Source organism: Drosophila serrata, unplaced genomic scaffold (assembly GCF_035046125.1).
Source record: "Drosophila serrata isolate PLE 108 unplaced genomic scaffold, ASM3504612v1 contig_228, whole genome shotgun sequence".
NCBI classification, from domain to species: Eukaryota; Metazoa; Arthropoda; class Insecta; order Diptera; family Drosophilidae; genus Drosophila; species Drosophila serrata.
The window spans coordinates 1,068,861-1,092,000 of NW_028257126.1; the positions used below are offsets into that span (position 1 = coordinate 1,068,861).

A 23,140-nucleotide genomic window follows, 5' to 3' on the forward strand; every position below is an offset into this window, starting at 1 on the left:
TCCGCTTTAATGACAGACGAATTTCGTATAATATAGACATTTTCTATGGCCCCGACTTGGCCAAGTTGAAGAACCGAGGAGGAGACAAAACCCAGCAAGCTGAAAAGCGACCTGCCAGAAACCACAAAAACTTGCCTTTGGTTATTTTGTGTCTGGCATTGTCATTGCGGCTGATGTTGCCGCTGTTGCTGCTGTCACGGCTGTTGTGCTGGCCAAAACGTGCAATTAAATGGTATATAGAAGCTGCCGATGCCATAAGCCGTGCCTGCAGCCGTTCTTCGAACACTGAAAGCCAAATCCCCAGAGATGTATCAATATTTCATTGTTCAAAATGCTTCTTGCATGATATTATAGATTGTATGATGATGTAACACTTGTCGAGGAGAGACTTTTAAAATATGTGTGTTTTATCATAGTTTATTTACACTCTCCTGCGAGTGGCCCTCCTCTTCCTATTATCGTGGCGGAGGATGCTTCTCATGGATGTAGCTGGCTACCGTGCATGTCATCATCCTCGTCGGGCAGGGCAATCGTCTGGGCCTCCTGCAAGGAACGCTCGGCCTGCAGCTTCCAATCCTTGTCTACCTTCATCTCTGGCGGCAGTAGAGCTGGGGTCGCGGCAAATTTCAGCTTAGGATCACCCATCAGCTTGCCAGCCAGCCAAAGAAATGGTTTATCAATGTTGTAATACAATTTGGCGGAAATATCGAAGTACTGCATCCGATAGAAATCAAAATTAGCTTCCGGAGATGCAAACTCAATCAGATACTCTCACCTGCAACTTATTCTTGCGATGAAAGTCAATTCTCTTCGCACTAACCCTGCGCTCCTTAATGTCGATCTTGTTGCCACAGAGAACGATCGGTATATTCTCCCAGACGCGGGCGACATTGCGATACCAACGGGGCACGTTCTTGTAGGAGACGAGCGATGTGACATCGAATATGATGATGGCACACTGGGCCAGGACGCAGCTCGTGTCGTGCAGGCCTTTGAAATTCTCCTTGCCAGAGGTGTCCCAGATGTTGAAGCGGATGGCACCGCGATTTGTGTGGAAGATCAGAGGATGCACCTCAACGTCACGAGTGGCCACATAATTCTTCTCGAACTCGCCGGTCATGTGTCGCTTGACGAATGTCGTCTTTCCTGTAAGGCCATCACCGACCAGCAAACACTTGAATGTGGGTATATCCTGTCCTTCTTGAGCCATAGTTTTCTGACAAAATCAAATGTATCCTTGTCGCGTCAGAAACAATATGTCAACATTTGGCATTTTACTCTGATACTGCTGTATTAAAAAAATTAATTATTAAATTATTAATTATTAAATACTCACCCAAAAACGCGTTTAGGAAAATATACATTATTAAAACCAAGGGAAAATCAGTTTATTTAAATCTTAGCATTCTAAAAGTAAATCTAAATAAATATATTTATATTTTCGTTCTATTTATAATAAAAAACCAATACCATCCATTTTTATACAATACTACTACTTATATAACATTATGTTGTAACTCTTTAGACTAATGGTTTCAATTTACCATAACTTCTAGCAGAACAATTATCAAAAATCCAATTAATTTTGTTAACTTTAAGAACATACAATATAGAAAATTAAAGTCCGAATTTAAAGGTCTTGGGAAACCAACTTTTTGTATTTTGTACTATTTTTAATTCTAATTATTCTATAGTATTTTATGGAGAATTAATAAAACAGTTACAGACACCTTATTATACAGCATTTAATGCATATAGGCATTATAATCAGTATGTTTGGTTTTCTCTCTGTGTAGTGAGGTAGAAAGAAGCCAACTTATTGGCAGTGGCTTGCCAAATGCAATGAATGAAAATTGCACAAAAAGAGCGGCAGAGGCCAGAACACAATTACGGCCAGCGGAGGCATTCACCAGGCAAATTATTGATTGGCAACCGCAGAGATGCATTCCGCCGAGAGACACGAGGATGCAGATCTCTGCATCTCTGTGTCTGCAGAATCATTCGGGCGCTCACTAATGATGATGACGATGACGCTGGCAACTGGCAACTGGCTACTGGCCGTTGGCCATCGAATGCTCACTCTCTTCTTGGCCGCCATTGACATTGAAATCTGGCAATTTGCAATCACTGCAATTAGTTTTTATTTCTTTGCTGAGCCAAACGCCTCGCGTATCGTCGCGGGCATTTCGTACAAATTATTGCCAAGGATCCGGAGTGCGGGGAATTTTCGCGGAAATCATCGGGTAATGACAAACGATGGCAGCTTGCATAAGTTTGCGAAATGCAATTGCGAATTTCCAATTGCGAATGTCTCGGACCCTGAGAGACCGAGTCGCAATTGCAAATCGCTAATTGCCACTCGATTATTTATAACCGTGCCTTTTCAAAGTTCAAATGTGCGTTTTGTCGGAAGCAAATTGCTCATTTAACGCGTCTATAAATAATTTCAGGCGACGCAATCATCAAGTCGCCTTTGCGGGGCAAGGTGGCGTATACGTAATGTCTGATATGAGCTGCGGGCGAGGACAGACAGTGGCTCTGTGTGCCACAGTCAAAAGGGGTTTCCGCCCAAAAGGGGGCGCTCTTCTGTGTGTGTGTGTTTACTGCCTGTCATTCGGTCGGCAAGTGGGTCACCATCGTCATCACCATCACCATCTCCATCGCCATGGTGTAGAAGCCTTGCTCCACATTGCTCCCAGCGAACATTCTGACTTCCGCTAATCTCGGGCAAACTGCGGTAAAGCGAATGAATAAATGGGAATATTGTGAATGGATGCGGCATAAGATGTTGGCGATCTACTTGTGGCTTATAGCCAAGGCAGATGACTGCACAGCGGGAAATTGGGTCAATGAATAAAGTTCAGAGACCAGAAAATAATTACTTTTCCATTTGAATTCCGAAAAATAACCCTAATAGCTATTAGTATATTACAAAATATTCTAGATATTCCGAGATTAAGGAATATTCCACATCAATTTCTTTACCTTTATTTGATTTATTTTATACAAATATTATTAAGTTCTTGAAGTATTATTTTTATTACATTTTTAAAAAGAAGTATAGACAAAAATTGACTCTTTTTTTAGTGTAAAAGCGAGAGTAACTCTAAGGCTAAAATTATTTCCACACTCCGAGCAGCCTTTTCATTTTCCATTCGAGTTTATGCAAAGCGAAAAGCATTGATAAAGAACAGGTTTATGTTGATTGCTTGTCTTCGCTTTTCAAGTTTCTTTTTTTTGTAATTTTTGTGCGGCTTTTCGAGTGTCTTTGGAGTGTTTGTGCGTAGGCAAGAGTCCCCGTTCGGGTGAAGTTCCATTCCCAATCCCTGTCACATTAATCACGGCAACATTTGCCATGCAATTAAGCAAATGAAGCCTGCATTTAAGTGCTGACAATGATGATGATGATGATGGGGACTTGGACTTGGACTCGGACTGGGAATGGGACTGGGAATGGCACTGGGACTGGGACTGGGATACTCGGCGAAATCATTAAGCTAATGTGGTTAGTTGAACATCGATAAGTGAGTGTGCCCCATGGGCAGAGGCGGCTGGCGATGTGACTCCTCTTAATGCGCATTTAATACCCCTTTGAGTCATTAGAAATTCAATCGAGTCGGTCAAAATAATTGAGAGCCCTCCCAGCCCCTCCGTTGGCCAAGTGATTTGGTTTCAATTCGCGACACTCGTCTCTGGCAATTCATCAAACCCGAATCACAATCGAAATGCAATTTACTGATTTTTGTGATGGCAAATTAAAAAGGCGCACACACTGGCACGTAAAAGACAATTGACGCAGACCGCAATTCAATCAGTCAACGCCACATTGCCCGTCTTATTGGCCAAAATGGTCAAATGGCCAACATATACCGGCTAGCAACGGGAAGGTGAGAATGTCAAAGGCGTAATTAAATTATAAAATTTATATTGCAACCATTTGGCACTTTCTTTGCGCAACAACAAAAAAGGTGCATTTCGAATTTCGCTGAAATACGAGCGTGTTTGCCTGCGCGAATGCAATGTAACATTGCGCATTCGCCACGTTGCACGGCCAAAACGAAATTGCATTGAAATGCAAACAAAATCGCATTGGAAGCAAACACACACATTACCTTGCTTCACAACAACAACAAAGAGTAAATCCCCTTACATAAATGATTTCTAAAATTTCAAATTTAATAGAGAAAAATATATATTTTTGTTAGACACAAAAAGTAAAACAAGATTAAGAATATCAATTGTGAGGACATGTGTCACTGAATCATTGAATTTTAAGACAGCCTTTTCCTTTGATCCTTATATTTGTTAATTTATATTTAAGTACCATTTATATCTAAATGTATGTATAGTTAAAACAAAAATAGAAATGACCACACTTGTAAAGAGTATCTCTCGTACATTTTCCGAGGCAGCCTTCGTCGCCGTGTGTAATTTCTCGTGCTCACTTTTCCGGCACCCCCTTTACACCAGATTCGCCGCCCGTGGCCATTGGACCCCTCTTTTAGCCCCTAAAGCCCCTAACCCCACATCCCCTCTCTGTTTTGGGTCGCCAATCACGTGTCGCAAACATGATTTATTTCGTCAATTTATGCCAAAAGTGTAAAACGATTTTCTACCGTGTGTCAAATGAAATATTATGACGTGCACTATCATTTACATGTGTTTTACGGCCACTGAGTGTGTGTGTGCGTGTGTGTGGGTGTGCGTGAGGGGGCGTGGCATTGCGTTTAGGAATGCGACAGTCGATTGAGGCCGTCCCTTTCTAACTGCCTCGTCATGCCTTCCGTTCGCATGTGTTGGCATTTTACAATTTAGCAAAAGGGGAAATTACATTTAAATTGAATTGTAAACCGAATAGATTGAGGGGGGTTTTCGGGGGTGGTGGGAGGTGAGCGGCCAGGGGCAACCTCTCCGCATTTGAATTTTCCAGAAATTTACGATTACGATTGAACACACAAATGGAATTCAACTCTTTCTGCGGGCGGTTCTCTGTGTATAATTTAACATATATTTGGAAAGCTATCAGCCGTTACACAATTTCCCTGAATGCCAAATTCTGGCCATTTTCCTCATAAAAGAATATTACTGAGAGAATTCCAGTCAATTAGATAGGTTTTTTTTACATTTCATTCATCGTTTATGAGCTTTCAGGGATAAGTTTTATAGCGGTGGAAAATTCTGTGTATAGGCAATTAATATATATTATGAATGAAATCAACAACAAATGAATGCATATTTTAATTGTACATCATGTAAATAATAAAATAACTATTTATTTATGTATCCTCCGACGCCAAACGTATACTAAAAAAACATTAAACCACATTAAACATTAAAGTAGTTTGTTGATTTAATACCGTAATTTTTGCAGCAGACAATGCTACATTTATATTTATCGTGGCCACATCAAGTTCAGCAAGCACACACAATGTACATGTGGGAAATAAAATTAAAATTTTAATTTATTTAGCATATGGAATATTCCGCACAAAACCGCCTGAAAACCAAACACAAAATTAAACCCGTATTTGAATTGCAACATCGGAAATTGAGGGTGCGGGAGGATGCGGTGGAGAGTGACGGAAATAAAACATTTCTATTTAATCTCGTTGCCATTGAGCAATAATGGGGCTGGACTGGGCTGGGCTGGGCCTCTTTTAGGGATCTGGAAAATGCAAATAGCAAGCGGATTGCACAACCGCAAAATGCCGACTAATTAAATTAATAGGAAACAAATGCATAATGAGGGCAGGAGAGCCCAGTCCAATCAGTCCGCCAGTCAGAGCGCCAGTATCATGTATCTGTATCTGCATCTGTGTCTGTATCTGCAGAGTCAATTAATGTTGTCCGAGCTGATGGTGATTTAGGTGCAATTAAAGTGCAAATTCTCAAATATTTTTCTGCTGAGACGCCGCACCGCTCCAAAGCGATATGCAAATTAAGCAAATGCCAGCTAAGCTATCTATGGCCAAGTGCAGATACAGATACATACATTTGCCCGTATCCACGGGACAAGAGATACCGAATAGCAACCAGCAACTAGCAGATACCAGAAACCAGACTTCGCAGCAACCAGCCACTTTTATCGCATGTGCAATTTCTTGGCCCACGACGCCAGCGACGATAAATGCAAATCTTGACAGTTTTCTTTGAAACATTTTTATTTATTTTCGGTTGCAGTTTTTCTGCCTGTGCTTTTCTTTTCGCCTCTTTGCCTGGCTTTAGTTTTCATTGTCTGCCGTCTGCCGTCTGGCTTTCGTGTTGCTTTGGCTTTTGGCCATTGGGAAAGCACGTTTCGTGCGCGCACATCCGATGTAGTTGCATTTGCAGTTGCAGCACTGAAGGATACAAATGTATCTTACACACAAGGGGCTGGCGGGGTTGTAACCCCCACGCTCCGACCATGTGGCAGCAGCCTTAGACCCCGGCAAGATTGTCGCAATTTCCACGGCAGCAGCAGCACTCGCATCGACTTTGTCCTAATACTTTGAGAGCTCTCCCGACTTCAGCAGAAAATCTGCGCCCGAAGGAAGGCTAAACACTTGAGAGAATGTGCCTTTCACAACTTTAAGAAGCTTATATTAAGTGATGAAAAATAATGAAATCAAGAATGATATACATTTTATATAATCGATTGACTTCTTTTGCTTTGATACAAATCGAAGATCATTAATACGACAATTGATCATCACCTTCCTAGGTTTCTAAGACCAGTATAATACAAATTTAGGATTATTTAACCTTTGAACTGATTGTAAATGATTCTTCGCTCCTTATAAATACTCTGTAGCATTATTTCCTGAGATCTCAAAACTCTGGAATCAGAATTTCCTGTGAATAAGCAATCCCATTGAGAAGTTCCCCGCTGCGTGCGAATGAACGTGTAGCACACTCATCTGCATTTTAAATGGGGACTTAAATAATACTCGGAATTAATTACCGCGAAATGTTTATTAATCCATCAGATCCATTTCACGGCGGATTACAGTTTCCGTTTTCGATCCGGGCCCCGAAGTACAAAGGGCAGGGCTGGGCAAGTGGGTTTTTTCATCGCCCGATGTTGTGCAATATTGAATCGCAATCTCAATATCGATTGCTACTTACCTTCTCATCCATAATTCATTGGGGCCTGGGCGGGTCGTTTAATATGAAAACCAATTAATTAAACTCTCAACAGTGAGCGTCACGACTAAAAGCTTAGAAATTACTTAATAAATTACTTTCATTAAAGCCACAAAGGAAAAGTCAGCAGGCAAGGCCCCCATTTCCCCGTAACCGTGCCCGTTCCCCCGCTCAACTTCTTCACCCTTGGACGACACTGTCGGGCGTTGATTTATATTAATCGACCCGCTTGCACAGCTCCAGGCATTATTTATTTGAGGCAGCAGAAAAAACAAAGCAGCGGCAAAAAATATGCCAAGTAATAAATTGAATGAATCTACACATCACATGGGGGTTTGCTATATACACCGAGAGAAATGTAGGTAACTGAACCCTCAGAGCTGTATTTTCTTTTCGAACTAGGTTAAATATAAAGACACTCACTCGTGACATGACAAAAGTAAATGTATTTAAAACATTATTCAGTCTTGACTTAATGCAAAGACACTTCATAACTTTTCTGTTGATATTCCTCTTGTTTGCAGTGTAAATATACAACTTTTTATAGTATTTGGGCACTTGCAAAGCAAAACGCAAAATATGCGCTAATTTTTTATTTAAATTGCGTATGTCAAACCAGCGAATCGGAACTGAGGGCAAATGTTCGAGGGAAGAGCAGAGCAGAGCAGAACCAATGTGCCACATGATTTATTGGCCAAAGAAAAGCCCAAGGAAAATATTAGTATTTCTGCAGCTCAAGTGGGTAGAGTGGAAGCTCCTCTAGTAGTGGGTCACCGGAAAAACACTCGAAATGAGCTGTCCCAAAACAACTCGGGGGTTAATTCGGGAGGTGATTCGAGTCGAGTCGAGTTGGCCCACAGAACCGGGCCAAGAAAATGCTGACTACAAATTGCAGTTGCCAGCCGGACCCAGAAGAAATTGCCTCATGATTACGTCGACTGCCTATCCGTCTGTCCGCCTGTCCGTCTGTCCGTCTGTCCGTCTGTCTGTACGTCAGTCTGTCCGCCGGTCTTGGTCCGTCACGTCCATGTCGTCTAGCTGTCTCTTTGGGTCTCTGAGGAAATACAAAAAGTTTCCAAATTTCTGCGCTATAAGCACGTGCCCGACTCTTTGCCAAAATTTCACATCGCCCCCGGCATTTTCCCCCCGGGGCCCGGCCCGTCCGTGTCTATTCCCCCTTTCGAAATTCACTTCATGTTAATTTTCTTCTCTTTGATTTTGCGTTTGCATTTCGGCTTGCCACTCGGGGTTTAATGTAATTCTTTAGCATTTGCCTTCGAAATGAGGTTAAGCTGGCACAATGCTGAATGGCAAATGGTGAATGCTAAATGGCAGGCACTGTGCAACCGAAATGGGTCACCTCAAGCGGATATTTCGGGGCGGTGGAAAATTGTGCAGGGAGAAATATGTATGTTGTGCGCTGCAAAGACAACAATGTGGATCTGTGGAATTTCAAAAATTAGGGTTGGACGAGCGTCGTTAATTATTTCAACTATTTGTACTTTGAATCAAACAGTTAACATTCATGACGCAAATTGTGTTCATTTTTTGAGTAAAATAACGTTAAAGGAAACACTAATTCGTTGACACAGAGTGAACAGTAGCTACATTTATAAGAAGTAGGAAATCTTCTGTCGAGAGTAACCATCAAAGAGATACCCGATATCTTGATGGTGGAATTAATAAAGCACTTCGGATAATTCATTTTGTCTAATTACTCTCGAATTTAAATAGAAAACTTGAATAAGACAGGACGGAAGGCAGAAGTAAAGGTTGATGAATAAAGCCAAATGTTGCCAAGAGCATGTTTCTCAACACAAAAATGAAGACAAATGTTGCTAAGAGAATGTTAAGCAAGTTGGTGCTGGGATGGTGGGTACATCCAATCAATAATATATTTACCCTACGGGTACTATGTATGTGTAATTCATGAGTTATCTACAGAGTACCACATACCAGACAGTGAATCAATTTAATAATGAAACAAACTTCAGACTTCAGCTTGAACCGATGATAGTAACCAATTTAAAGTTCACCCCTTTTCCCGATAACTTTTAATGATTATATTTTGTAATCATTATCATTAGAGCCAGAGTGGACCCTTTATTAAGTTCAGCTCATTAGGAGCGCATCTTGAAAATACGTACTTCGCCTGATTGATAAGCGGTTAATAATAGTGAGTGACCCCCGACTAAATACCCCACAGAACGCCAGGGAAGCGCAATCGAGGAACGGAAGCGGTTTGGGGATCGGGCATCGGATCGGAGAGTCGGGTAACTGCGCCCATAAATGCACCGACTGCCCGTACTTATAATTTGAGAGGGCCAGCAGACAAAGTCCGTGCGCTGCGCGCCATCAATGTAATTACGAACACGGCACGCAGTCGGTCAGCCACTCCCCTTTTCCCTTCCGACCGGGGTAATGACTACACCTCAAATTGCACAGAGAGAGAGATACAAAATATAAATACAAGCCCGGCGAGCGCCTAAGGTTGCCAGGCAAGGGATAAAAAGAAACAAGGAAACGATGACGTACCGAAAAAAGACACGAAGCTCGAAAACAAAAAAAAACAATAACCCCAAAATGGGAAAAAAGAAAATCAGACAAACAACCGAATTAACAGAACGCAGGAGAAAAAACAATCCAGGGAGGGAGGAACATAATGCGAGTTTAAGTGCATGAAATTACAAACTGCCTGAAGTTGGCTCATGGATGGATGGTTGCTTTTCAGGGATCAGAGGCGTAGGCAGGGGGATTTTGGGTTTTTTGTTTAGAGAAGTTTTCTCAGTACGCAATGTACAAGCATTTATTAAAATTCTCCGAAAAGAAAGAATTTTGTAGAGGCTAAAACTAGTTGAACTTGGTAAAAAAAACCCTTCTAACAAACCCTGAAACGCCACTGCTTGGGATGTTGCCAGGGGTTCGGGGTTCTGAGGTTTCCATGTTCGGGGTACGTTGCTGGTCGTCCACAACTGGCTGCACCCTTTCCTTTCCTGTTCCTTTTCCTTTGTCCAACTAATTCCAAGTGCCGCGCTAGTTTGGTGACGAGCCGAAATGAAATGAGGCGGGCATAGAAACGCTGCACTTAATGGGACACTGTAAATAATTGCGGAAGTTCGTAAAGCCTTCGCCATCTGATCTGACATTTGAGGCGCAGATGTGCCGAACTGTTTGATACTCGAACTCCGAGTGTGCTGAGCTCTTGCCGTTGGTCGTTTGCTTATCTTGTAATTGTTGATTTAGTGTGTGCTCAATTTTTATTTTTGTGCGGTTCAGGTTCGATGGCAGCACTGTAGTGCAGGCGGTGGCAAGGTGCCAGGGGCAGCGGGAGGGGGATCTGCAAGGGGGTGGGCATGGCAAGGCCAGGCAGGGGTGGGGCAGAGGGGGAGGTATGTTTGCCCGCCTGGTTCATTGTTCGCTCATTGATATCGCTCGTGGTCGTTGTTGTTCCCGGCGCGTGACAAATGACTTTGACGTTGCATTCCGTATTTTCGTATGTACATACACTGCGAGAAAACTATAGTTGTGAATAAAAAAGGAAACAGAAACCCTATTCAACATTAATATCTTTATTCCACTCGAAAACATTATTGAATTTATTATCTACTTTAAGTTTTGTTTAAAATTTATTTGCAAAGTAATTTATTTTGAAGAACTATACAAATATAAGATTGTTAACCTTTATGGTTAAAAAACTCTCAACAAATATATATTAAATTTATATCTATCATGTTTGCTAACCTCAAATACGAGGGGGAGTAGATCCCTAAAACGATGAATTTATCCTTGACCCCTTCTTCTCATGTTGTATATTATAATTCAATATCATAAATATGTCAATTATTATTCGCAACATTTATGACAACAATATAGAATAAGAAAAAAATGTGTTAATTTTTCAATAGATTGATTTCGATCTACTGCATCGCCTTCGCTCAGTGTATGGACTTAGTTTGTGTGCCTCCGCATGTGGCTCCGTCAATGGGCGTCCCTGTCCCTGTCCCGGTCCCGGTCCCTGTCCGCGTCCTACGTCGCCATCAATCGAAATCCAAGCAGGCCGACGAGCGGGCGGCGAATCAACAAATTGAACTGCTGCTGTTTATATAAAATATCTACATACTGGCATCTATCTATTGTTGTGTTTGTTGTGGATGTACGGCCTCAGTTCGCCTCGATCCCGGCGAGCACTACCGACCATAATTGACAGTTGTGTTGGCATTTATTTATTTATATTTATTTTTTCTAGACGAAATCCACTCGGGCGCACACACGCAAAGTGCACTGAACCGGGCGCTAAATTTGGGCACAGCTTTTTACTGTTTTACTGCTTTACGACGGGGTTCAATGTAACCCCACGGGGTTTCCACCTAACGTAGGCGCTGCCCTCGCTCCGAGAGTCCCGTGAATTAATGTCAGTTGTCCGGATCCGGAGTCCGGAGATGGGTGGGCTGGGTTCCATGGTGTGGATTGATGGCTGTGTGCCCTGAACCTGAATAGATGCGAGTGTGCGATCTATGGACGCAGGTAGAGGTTTAACTGCGGTTGACAGACCTCTCAGGGTCGCCATCTCGGAGGAATTCGGATGAAAGTGAGTCAATGGGACGCACTTAACAAATTCAAATTGTCAATCAAGATACTTGAAGGGAGGAATACTTATGCGTAGGAATGACTTTCTTGTACTCATTTCAGAAAAATATAATTAAAAATCCCAAAAGGATAAATAACTCTCTAAACAAATGCTTTTAGTTACAAGTAGGAATGTTTGTAAAGTAAACCAAATTCTTTCGCAATGTGTACCTATTCTTTCCAACATTGTCTCAATTTTGGGTATCTCTTGATTCTTATTGAATTGAAATTTAAAGAATTTATCATTTCGCACTCTTTTGTGACATTCCCTCTCCTCCCCCTGGTGGCCACGAACACCAAACGTCAATTTGGAGCAACTGTCAGCCCAAACTGACTAGAAAGAGACGCCCGCATAAGCGAAGAAAGAGACGGGGCGACCGACAGCGACAGAAACCAACTAAAGTGTCATACACGTTTGATGGCCAACTAATAACCGAGAGCTGCCGCCGCGGCGTTGTCGTGTCAGCTGCAATTGACACTTGTGCGTTGGATGGGCAATCCAAGTATTTATGAGCCGATGAACTCGAGCGGTTCTGGTTCTGCTTCTGGTTCCGCTGCCTCTAATTTCAATGGTCTCCCAGGCAATATGTCGACCTTTCCCTCCGTCCGTCTGTCTTTCTGTCGGTCTGGCCTTCTGTCCGACTCGGAGAGTGACCTGCCTGGAAGCAGTGTTGCCAAAAGCAGGGGTTTCCAAATTGTAGCTTACACAAATATTGAAAATGTATATGTTAAGTCGTTGGTATTAAAGGTATTAAAATCACTCTTTAAAGTACCTCTTCTTTATTAGATCTTTGTACTAGAACTACTTATGTTTAGACCCTGACAGTAACTTTGTACTTTACACAGTTAAATTCAATGGGGGTTCAGTGATATCTGCAGTTAAAAAATGCGTATTGTTTGTTTTATCAGTAAATCCATTTAGGTAACCTTTGTTTTCCCAAAAATAGCTGCTCTTACAACACTATTCAAAATGCTTTCCCCTCTGATGCAGTCACACTTTAACGGGCTTCCTCGTTATTTTGGTTGACAATCAAATTCTATCGAAATTGGATTCCCTTGTTCTTCGGCACGCTCGGGCGGCTTCAAAAACTCACCCTCTGACAGTGACTTCAGAAAAATAATAAAAAGTGGGAAATTGCGGAATGAGAAAATCAAGTAAATTGCCTGCAATTGCAATTGTTTTTGCTCTCCGGCCAGCATGTGTGCCGCTGTCCGTTATTACATTATATGTTTCCCTCTTCTCGTTGCCTTGGCCTCGCATTTTTTAATGCGAAAATGATTTCATAAATTGTTTGCCAGTGGTGTTTATTTTAAAACTTTAGTTACCGCTGGGCCCCGAGGGAACGTTGTGTAGAGAAAAGAAACGAAAGAGATACGCACCCATTTCCATTCTATTATTTCAGCTGTCAGATATTTCGACACTTGAAATTGAGCGTGTGTGATGTTTTTATTCTTCCCAAATGGAAGGGGTCGTAGGTGGGTTAAAATTTAAGACATATTCAATACACAACCTCCACAGGCAGAAAGAGATGTGTTAAGTTTCAGCTTTGAAGAAAGTAGAGAATGTATGCATATACTTGAAACTCGAATAAAAACCCTTCAGATGTTATCCATTAATTTATTTCAACATAAGGGAAGATAATACCTTTGTTAAGAAATAAAGTAATATTTCTGACTGTGTAGCACAAAAAAAAAGAAAAAACCAAACAGGGGAGCAAAGGAAATTCGCACAACAGGAAGCTGTAATTGGCCCAGGAGCGCTTGAGCAAACAGCAAACGGCAAACGGCAAACATGGCCAAAGTCAAAGGCAACGGAGGGGGAGAGTTGCTTTATTGGATCGGCAGCTGTTGCCCGATAAGGTCGCACCCAGATCCCGCACTCCTTACTCCATATCCCACGTCCGAGGACCCAGGGACCCGACACAATGCCAACTGATTGCCGTCTTGCGTGTTGCCCTTCCCTCCGCCCCGGCTCGCTTTCCACCCGAGCCTTATTAATTATGACGGGACATGAATTGATAATGGCAGGCCTTCAGCCCCCAAGAACTGCCGATGAGCGGCGATAGATAAGCCCCGTCCGGGAGGAGGGCTTCCTCGATGATTGCACTCGATTGGGATCGGGAATCGGGAATCGGGACGGGATCTGATCGGGATTGGGATTGGGGTCGGGCAGCTAATGGCGCCCATCCCAAATGAAGTGTAATTATGAGAGTAACGAAACGCTTGTAAAACGGGAAGCGAGAGGAAGTTGACCAGGCCCAGACGCCTGGACGGAATAATAAACAGTGGAGTTTATGGGACCACAAACTGAGGATGGGAAGGTACTCAAGGCACTCTTGATAATTGCCACCAATTACTAAAGTTGCAAAAAGAATAAAGATATTTAAATGCCTGGATGGGAAACATATGAAAGAGGTAGAACATGGAATTTTCCCACTTCTGTTTATAATTACAATCCTTAGATGGTTTCTTAAATAATATGTATATCCATCTGAGTCCAGGGTTCATTTTTTTGGTTGCTGTATGTGTTTATGATCTCTTTACATATTATACATCAATTCTCGTTTCCTAATCAAGTTTTTTGCCAGTCCTTTGGGAATGAAAAGGTGCAACAGCTAATCCCCTCAATCAAACCCACTCGACATTAATAAAAAATGTGTCGGATCCTATTATTTACTTACAGTTATGGCACAGATCGCATGTGCCTCCCCTGATCAAACCACCCGCCTCCATTCAGATGCAGACATGTAAATATCATAAAGTTGTGTACAAATAAATCAAATCATGGTGCAGGGCGCTGAGAACAAACAGCCCGCATCAGGCGGCATCAAATACACATGTTTCAATATGTTCAGAAAACACAATTTCGAGTCCCATCCACCGACCATCCCCCCTGCTATCAGTCAGCCAAAGTTCAATAAACAAAAGTCAAAAGAACGATTCCGAGGAGAGTCGGAGGTGTTGGAACCCACTAACATACTATATAACTTGAAACCAAATAAAACGCTCTTGTTCCCGTGTGCTTGACAGAGCGAATGCAATCAGAACTCGCACCTTCAGATACAGATACAATAACAGATACAAGCACAGATACGAGCAGTGCTGCAGATACGGATACTGGCAGACACAGATACAATTAGCGTCGTCTCTTAGGCAATGGCCTTTGATGTAGGCCCTCGTGATGTTAACAACCGGAGAAATACAACCAAGTGTGAAGTTTTTTCGGGCGGGGCATGGGGAATGGGCATCGGAATCAAATTCAATTGAAGAAGTTGAAAGCAGAGCAGTGCGGGAAAGTCAATAATCATATTTAATACACCCAACGCTCTCTGTGGAAAGCGTATCCCCATATTTTTCTCCGCCATTTGCTTCTCCCTAAAATAAGGCAAAAATTGTACAGAATCCGGGCCAGCTCAGGAGAATTAAATTAAATGAAATGTTGCCAGTTCCGTTCCGAAAGGAAATGAAAAAGAAGAGCAATAAAATATTAAATAAAAAATATATATAAATGTCTATCTAGAGGGCTAGCTGATAAATGAAAATTGTGTTGAAATAAATGTAGAATTCTTTAATTTGAAAATTATGGTATGTATTTAAGCTTTTATCAATCTACAAAAAGTACTTTTATTTCTTAGTCTATTATTTGGACTAGTATATTTGCTTACTTCAGGTGACTTTGGGGAACGAGGTGGCCACCATTTCTTAGGTAACAGCTGGGTTCGTTGTCTGTCCCTGCCTCTGTGTCGGCTCCATGCTCCGCCCCTGGTTCCACGCCATGGCAATTCACTTGGCCAACATCAAAAGCCCGTTCGAGTGGCGGCTGCCACTTTCCAAGAGTGCGAAATTAAAACAAAATGTTGCAAGATGCTGCGGGCTGTGCACCGGCCCTCCTCCTGCCCCACCCCCGCTGCTGTGGCAGCCGCCAACTCCTCCGACTTCATCTGGGCCCGTTTTGATTTCGTTTGGCTGATAAGCCGAGTTGAGTTGGCCGTAGCCGTAGCTCTTCACATCATGCGTAAAACGGCGTCAAAATGCAAATGTTGCGCAGGAAACAGCCGGGCATGATTTCCCTCCTCCCCGTGCGTCCATTCCCCCCTCAGCCCCAAGTGGCCCGCTGTTGCCACCGCCTGGCCACGGCGTAAATAAACATTTTGCGCTTTAATTTATGTTGCAACGTTTGTTGCATGGGGAGCATTTTATTGCACATTCGCCTGGGGCCGCATTGCGAAATTTATCATCAACTGCGAGCTAAATGGGCCAAATGGGGGCAGCATCTCCATCTCCGCCGCCAAATAAGTTTTCCGCCCATAAACTATGTTAAATATTTAGTTGTAAGAACTGGCATAAATATTTGTGAAGGCCACAATTTTTATAGTTCCCCAAGTTCCAAGGTAAATGAAAGAGGTGCAATCATGTTGAACATGATCTTTTTAATCAAAACTTATTTGCAGCAGTATCACTAATATCTTAACCTTTGTTATTTGTATCATATAAGTATAATATTTAATAAAATTGTTAAGATTTAGGATAAAAAAACATTAATAAGACAAACCTGATGAGTAAATAAGCTCCTCTACAAGAGAAATATGCTCATTAATATGAACTCTTTCAGAATCAGAGAACACAGTTAAAATTTAGTTTCTTGAAAAGTCTGCCGTAATATTAATTGAAATAATACTTCGATCATTGTGAAATTTCCTGTTTTTATATTTTAAACAATACTCTACAAGAAAAATGATACAGTAAAAGTGCTCTCAATCCTATTATTCCATTAAGTATTGTTTCTCTAAACTTAATGGCAACATACTTATATGTAAACAATATTGTATTGCATTGTATACATAAACAGGGCTTAATCCTCTTGCTTCACTTAAGCCAATTTGAGCAGGCAATTCAATGCCGATCCAATTAATATTGAGGCCTGATTAGGCAGAATTAAGACAATGGCCGTTCGTGGCCATTGAAAACCATTAGAACAGAAATTATCCAAGTCATGAGACCGAAGGTGGTCAAACAATTACCTGGTCCACCTGGCGTCCTTTACCTGCGCAGTGCAACTTCTGCGGACTGCATTCGTTTAAAATTTAAATGTGAAAATAATGCAAATTAATGTGGAGGCAGCGTTTGTTACGGCACCGCTGATAAACAACAAACAGGACAGACTGGGGCCTGTTTGGACAGTTGCTCTTGGCACACACCATACAGTGTGTATAGTGTAGTGTAGTGCCGGCCGGATCCCCGGCTCGGCCGGGACAAGGACAACATCGTGTACATGTTAATTACTTGTGAAAATATGCAACAGACGGCAAAAACAAGGGCCGCCAGTTGCCATGAGCCAGACTTTTCGCACCAACTCAAATTGCCGGGTCGCCTGTTTTCGGGACCGGGACTGGGACTGGGATGTTGGTGGATCGTATCGTTCCTTCTTTATGCTTCTGCTGACGAGTGCCCTTCAAAGTGAACCTGCCCGGCTTAACAGGCCAACTGCTCCGGGGACCCGCACTCGGTTTCCACTGCCCTGGACGGGACTCGACTCGGCCCTCCGCTTCCGTTTCTATCCAAAGGGCTTGGCTGGTGTGCGGGCTTACTAATTACAAAGGCAAGGAGACACTGAAAAAAATTTAAATTTCACATTCATATTTTCTTACTATCTAAAACTAAAATTAGTTTAGGAATATCAGGAAATATTAAGGATATATACGGTAGTTAGGTGCAAAGTGCGAAACAATACATACACAATTTTAAATTCAGATCGTTTAGAAGGTATAAAGATTATATTTCGTCTGATCTAATACTTAACAAGAAAGGAAGCTAACTTCGGCACGCCGAACTTTATATACCCTTGCAGAACTTCGATATAAATTATATATATTTGTGTTAAAAAACAATGAAGTAATACCAGCTTTCATTTCATTCACCTATACATATTATATTTCCAGTTTTACATTCACAGATTTGCATTTTTTCTCCACATCTAACGATCGTTTGTATGCTACCTATATGATATAGTATTCCGATTTTCATAAAATCTTACACTAAATTGCAGAATAATATGAAATGGCTATATCTCAAATTTGATTTAAATTTGTTGAAAACTGAAATTGTTATAATTTTTTATTTTTTTTTTAAAAATTTCCGAACATTCCTATGGCAGCTATATGATATAGTCGTTCGATCCCGTCCCGACATATATACGAGTGAGAGTATATAGAAGACTAACTAAAAAGTTTCATTCAGATAGATTCAAAACTGAGAGTCTAGTTTTCGTAGAAACGGACAGACGGACATGGCTAGATCGATTCGGCTGTTAATCAAGAATTTATATACTTTATTTGGTCGGAGGTGCCACCTTCACTGCGTTGCAAATGTCTAACTGAAAATATAATACCCTGCAAGGGTATAAAAACATGTCTCCATATAATGTGTTCATTCTGAAGGACTCGGTATGAATATGTGTATGATTTATCAACTAGCCAGTAGAAGTTAAATTTAATTTTTTCGAGTGCATAACCAGAAGCAACGGCAACCCCGACGTGCCGCATTTGTAAGTGGAATCTTTAATCGCTCCCCCTTGAAGCGGCTTTTTGTGCGGCACACTCATTAAGCGAAACTGAAAACCAGAAACAACTTCAAATCACACATCGTTTCTTTCTTCTTTCTCTTCCGCCCCTTCTGGTAAGAGTGTATCTTGTTGTTGTTTTTTTATTACATTTCGGGACTGCCGGGCTTGTATCTTTCGCCTGGGCCTAATTGCTTTTTATGACAGTCGAGTGAATATGATAAATCTTTTGCCGTGGCCCGACATTATTTCGACATTTGTTTGGCTAGCAGCATTCTTGGCAATTAAATTTATGTTTGTGTTTCGTTTGTAGTTCGCTCCCCGATAATAATACCTGACATGTGTTACGGGATGGTGGCCACACCACCCTCTGCCTTCCAGATCCAGCCCATCCGTCCATCCATCAGATGGTCGGAGGAGCGGCGAAAATGTGTCAGCTGTGCAAGTGTCTTCGTGCCTGACACTTATTTGCAATTGGCTTGAGGTTTAAGTCTGGCACTGGGACAGAAAATTCCATTTAAGTGGCCTTCAGTTGAGGGCAAATACTGCGGGCCACTACAACTGGGACAAGTGCCGGGTCCACTCTCAACTCCACCAGGGTGTGAAAAGTATTCTGCCACTCAAGGGGATTGGAGGAGAATATATTACACATTTGTAGGATGTAATTATAGATTTTTTTTAAATTGGAAATTCTACTTCTTAACTAGGAACATCTTAATTAGGTTTTCAATATTTAAGCCAATTAAAGTAGGTGTGTATTACTGTACAAAGTCAAGGAAACAAATCACTTTAGGTGCTCGAGTACAAGTGATTTCTCATTGGTAACCTTAATCAAATCAATAATTTAATAAAAGTATAGTCAGAGTTAATCGTAATTTGTTCAAAGAGAAATCAAATAAGCAATAAAATACATAAATCACATTAAGTTGTTCAAATATGCAATCCATAAGTATTCGTCATGGGCAAATATACATATTTCTTTATACTACAAATTATATTAGCATAACTTAAGATAGACCTCTGAAACGGAATTTAAATTTATATAAACTCTGAATTATTATAGATTCGCAAGAGTCTTCAACAAATTTGACCGACTTAACCTCAGCTGTGTGACTAACGTTAGGCATAATTTTTGAGCACATTTTCTGTGTCAAATGAGGTAAGGCCGAGGTCTTGGCAAAAGTGAAATCCGCCAAGACAAATATGGCACTGAGCTGGCAGAGTTTCCGCGGGAATAAAGCTAACCCAAGCGAGCCCAGCCTTATTGATCCGACAACAATTTCTCTTTCAGCGCGCTTGCAGTACTTTTGTGGAAGTGGAACTGGGACTGGGACTGGGACTGGCATTCGGCAGATTAGCATTCGAGAGCTGTGAAAATGTTTCGTAATATTGTGAATTTTACAAACAAATACAAAATCATTCGGGGCATGATATCATATGGCACCCTCTGGCCCTGCGGATCCCTCATCGAGCAAACTCTGATCGAGAAGAAGACATTCCGAACGTACGACTGGATGAAGTGTCTCAGGTTGTATCCCATCGATCTTGGTCCGATTTGATGGCTAATTGGCCCCGTCATGCTTCTCTTTCCCTCTGCAGGTTCAGCTTATTCGGTTTCTTTTTCATGGGTCCAACCATATATGTGTGGATTCGACTGGCGGGAGTCATGTGGCCACGCACCGATATTAAGTCATCGTTCTGCAAGGCGATCACCGAGCAGACGGCATACGATCCGATGGCCATCAGTTCCTTCCTCTTCTTCATGACCCTGATGGAGGGGAACACATATGCCGAGGCCAGGCGGGAGGTACTAGATTATAGTATTTAAATACCCCCTTTTTATGACGGGTAATAATCCGTCAACTCCACCCAGGTCATGCTAGATTGAATCCCGGAATAGTAAAGATCTATAATAACCTTTCATTGATCCCTAGTCGGGAGGAATTTGACCAAAGTTATAACAAAGCAATGGTCTTGATGCAATATTGTGTTGAATAACCCCCTGCAAAGAGTATAAAAAAGGGAAACTGATCTTTGTAGATACCTGTAGGCAGCCTGCCTTCTCCCAGTTGTGCTCATTACTTTGTGGCCAGTTTTCCATCCGATATCAACTTGTGGTATTTATTTTGGAATTGGGTCTCGGATTTCCACCGGGCTTCTTGCCGCAGTTTCGGTGTGTGGGTTTTGTTTTCGGAAATCCATTTTCTCACGACACCGTGGCGGTATCTGTATCTTTGTATCTGTCTCTCCGTGGCGCAGCATCTGTATCGGCCTCCGTATCTGTATCTGCGACTGCGGCTGTAATGTAAGCATGCATAAATATCACCTGTCTGTCGCCAGCCTCCGTCCCTGCCTCCATATCCATTTCTCCGTCTGGTCCTCCGCTCCGAGTTGTCAGCATTGATTTGTTGGCTCTGCGGCCATACTTTGAGATACGTTGGAATAGTCCGGGGCACTTCGCTCCGGGCTCGAGTTCGGCTCGATGACTGGCCCCCGGCTGACTTCCACATCATTAGAAACCATTTATCTTGATAAATGTAAATGTTTTACCATATATTTGTGTCAAACGTGCGTCGTCTCATTTGCTTTGCATGCGTTCCCCGAAGATCTATGGCCTGACTGGCCCCTGGTCGATGTGATTGGCTCTGGTTAAAGAGTTATATATACTGAGGATGAAGATATTGTCCCCCTGATCCCGCAGTGGGAGAAGGTCTGAAGACTGTGATGATTTCGTAGCATTCAAATATTTTGGTAACGAATACTAATGATCATAAAACATTCTCTTTGTATCTAACATGTAGATTGTTTTAAATAACACATCTTCCAAGGCGTGTTCACTGAGCATTATCCGTGCATTTTCCTACCTACATTTCACAATATTCCATATTCAATCAAACTGTTTAATTTAAATGGAAAAGTTCACCCTGCGGCTGACTTTTAGCTCTGGATATCGTTTACACATTCACACTTGGTTGAGGGCAAAAATGTTGGCAAAAGTAAAAATTTCGTAGCAATGGCGATACCTTTTAATTAACAGAATTAACAAAAACGCCGCGCCCCCAGAAAAAGAGAGAGAGTAGTCGGGGCAATAAATAAAATTTTAAAAGTCTCCCCGCACCGCATCGGTCGCTTGGCACTTAATTACAATTTTCCGGACTTTCCGGCATTTTCCAGCTCCTAGTATTATGTCACCGCACTCACCCCTCCCCCACACCGATGCTCCTCTCGTTCCCAGGTCAGCGATAAATTCCTGGACGCCTACAAGGTGGGCGTTATTTATTGGCCCTGCGTGCAGACGGTGAACTTCGCCTTCGTGCCGGCGCGGAACCAGGTCGTCTTCACCTCCTTCTTCAGCATGTGCTGGACCACTTTCCTGGCCTACGTCAAGTTCCTGCAACTGCATCCGCACGTGGATGTGGACCACCATGCCGTTGACATTCACTTCCTGGAGATGTGAGTCCAGATCCGAGTAGTAAGACGGAGTCCCAGCCAGTTTCCCGATAATGTGATTTCACCTAATTTGTATAATTTACTTATTTTTATTTTATGAGCTCTATGAAAATTGTATAAATTTGATAAATAAGTTGATATGCCTGATATCAATGATTATAGTTTGAGTTTAGTAATCTGGAGTGTTTTAGAATCTTAAGATATTGAAAATGAAGTTGAAAGAACCATCATATACTCCCATAAAATTGTTAACCGCAGTAGTTCGATTTTAATAAAATTAAAGAAAATAATAATAATTCAGGGGAAGCGGTTTTTTCTAGATACCGGGGTACAATATTTCCAAATAAAAAACTTTGCCAAGTTTGGCGAACTGTGACTGGCAAAGTTTGTTGCATAAATTGACCCGGATCAGCATTTATCAAAATTAATATTTATTATTTGTGCGCTTCTTTCGCTCTGGGAATGGGGTTCCATTAAAATGCATACGCAACATCTATGCATATTATATATTATATATATATGTCTGAATATCTGCGGACTCGTTGAAGTGGAACTGGTCGGAAGGGCAGAAACCAGGGGGAGCTAAGTGGTCGTGCTGAATGCGAGAACTGAATGCATAAATAATGCCGATTTAGATTATTCTGAAACAGAAACATCATCGCCGAGCTGCGGTCTGCACTCGGAAATTCGCATTCGTATTCGGATTTGGACAAAAATGCCACAGAACAGGGCGCAGACGATGACGAGGCCATAATCAGGCGAATTAATATGGAAATTTATGCAGAGCGAAAAATGAAACCGCAGAGTAAGCCCAGAACACCCATCCGAAGCCAAAACGCATGTGGGTTCTGTTATCAGTCCGGGAAAACGTGGCTCACTTCCTGGCCAAACGAGCGGTTTGGCTGGGCTACACTGCACAGAAGCCAAAATATTGGTCAAGTTGGTTAATTGTGCTAAAGTTACTCAAATCACTGCAAATAGCGTAATAGAATGTAAAAATTATACTGCATTATTCTATTTCTTAAGGATATTTAAGTTTGTGTTATATCTGTCACTGATCTAATTTCACAACATTCTTCTCCGTGTAACCGAACTGTGGAAAAAAAAACAATTGAAACAAGAGTTTCATTTAATTCTGCGTCGGCTGGCAGGCCAATTTCCTATCCGCCCTGCGCCCATTTCTCAGTGTCTTGCCGGGGTCTTTATGCCGCTGCTTTATAGCGCATTAATTTCGAAAGTAGCGCTACGTGTGCCAAAAATCATTAGCAACGGAATTACGCTCAATGAAATGCAGTCGGCGTCGCGTTCCCGGCAAACAAAAGCCGTCCAAGGGGAGATAATAAAGCGTGGCCGGTCTTCGTCCTCGTCCTCGTCCTCGTCCTC

The 23,140-nt window shown here is 42.0% G+C and overlaps 2 protein-coding genes across 4 annotated transcripts; one reads left to right on the top strand and one right to left on the bottom strand.

Annotated features, from left to right (window-relative positions):
• Positions 1-317: 317 nt before the first annotated feature.
• LOC110187897 (GTP-binding nuclear protein Ran-like) lies at positions 318-17,362 on the bottom strand. Of its 2 annotated transcripts, XM_086829987.1 has the most exons (3): positions 13,129-17,362; positions 776-1,288; positions 318-714 (listed from the first exon to the last, which is right to left on the bottom strand). In XM_086829987.1, the coding sequence occupies exons 2-3, from the start codon at positions 1,208-1,210 to the stop codon at positions 478-480; spliced, it is 672 nt and encodes a 223-aa protein (XP_086686113.1). In that variant the 5' UTR covers positions 1,211-1,288; positions 13,129-17,362; the 3' UTR covers positions 318-477. The 2 variants fall into 2 exon arrangements, with proteins under 2 accessions (XP_086686113.1, XP_020813051.2); XM_020957392.2 differs by lacking the exon at positions 13,129-17,362 and having other exon boundaries at positions 776-1,711.
• Positions 2,054-22,050, top strand: plh (pasang lhamu). Of its 2 annotated transcripts, XM_086829988.1 has the most exons (5): positions 2,136-2,243; positions 19,371-19,466; positions 19,599-19,835; positions 19,907-20,114; positions 21,543-22,050. In XM_086829988.1, exons 3-5 carry the CDS (start codon positions 19,684-19,686, stop codon positions 21,762-21,764), a joined length of 582 nt encoding a protein of 193 aa, XP_086686114.1. In that variant the 5' UTR covers positions 2,136-2,243; positions 19,371-19,466; positions 19,599-19,683; the 3' UTR covers positions 21,765-22,050. The 2 variants fall into 2 exon arrangements, with proteins under 2 accessions (XP_020812895.1, XP_086686114.1); XM_020957236.2 differs by lacking the exon at positions 19,371-19,466 and having other exon boundaries at positions 2,054-2,243.
• Positions 22,051-23,140: the final 1,090 nt, after the last annotated feature.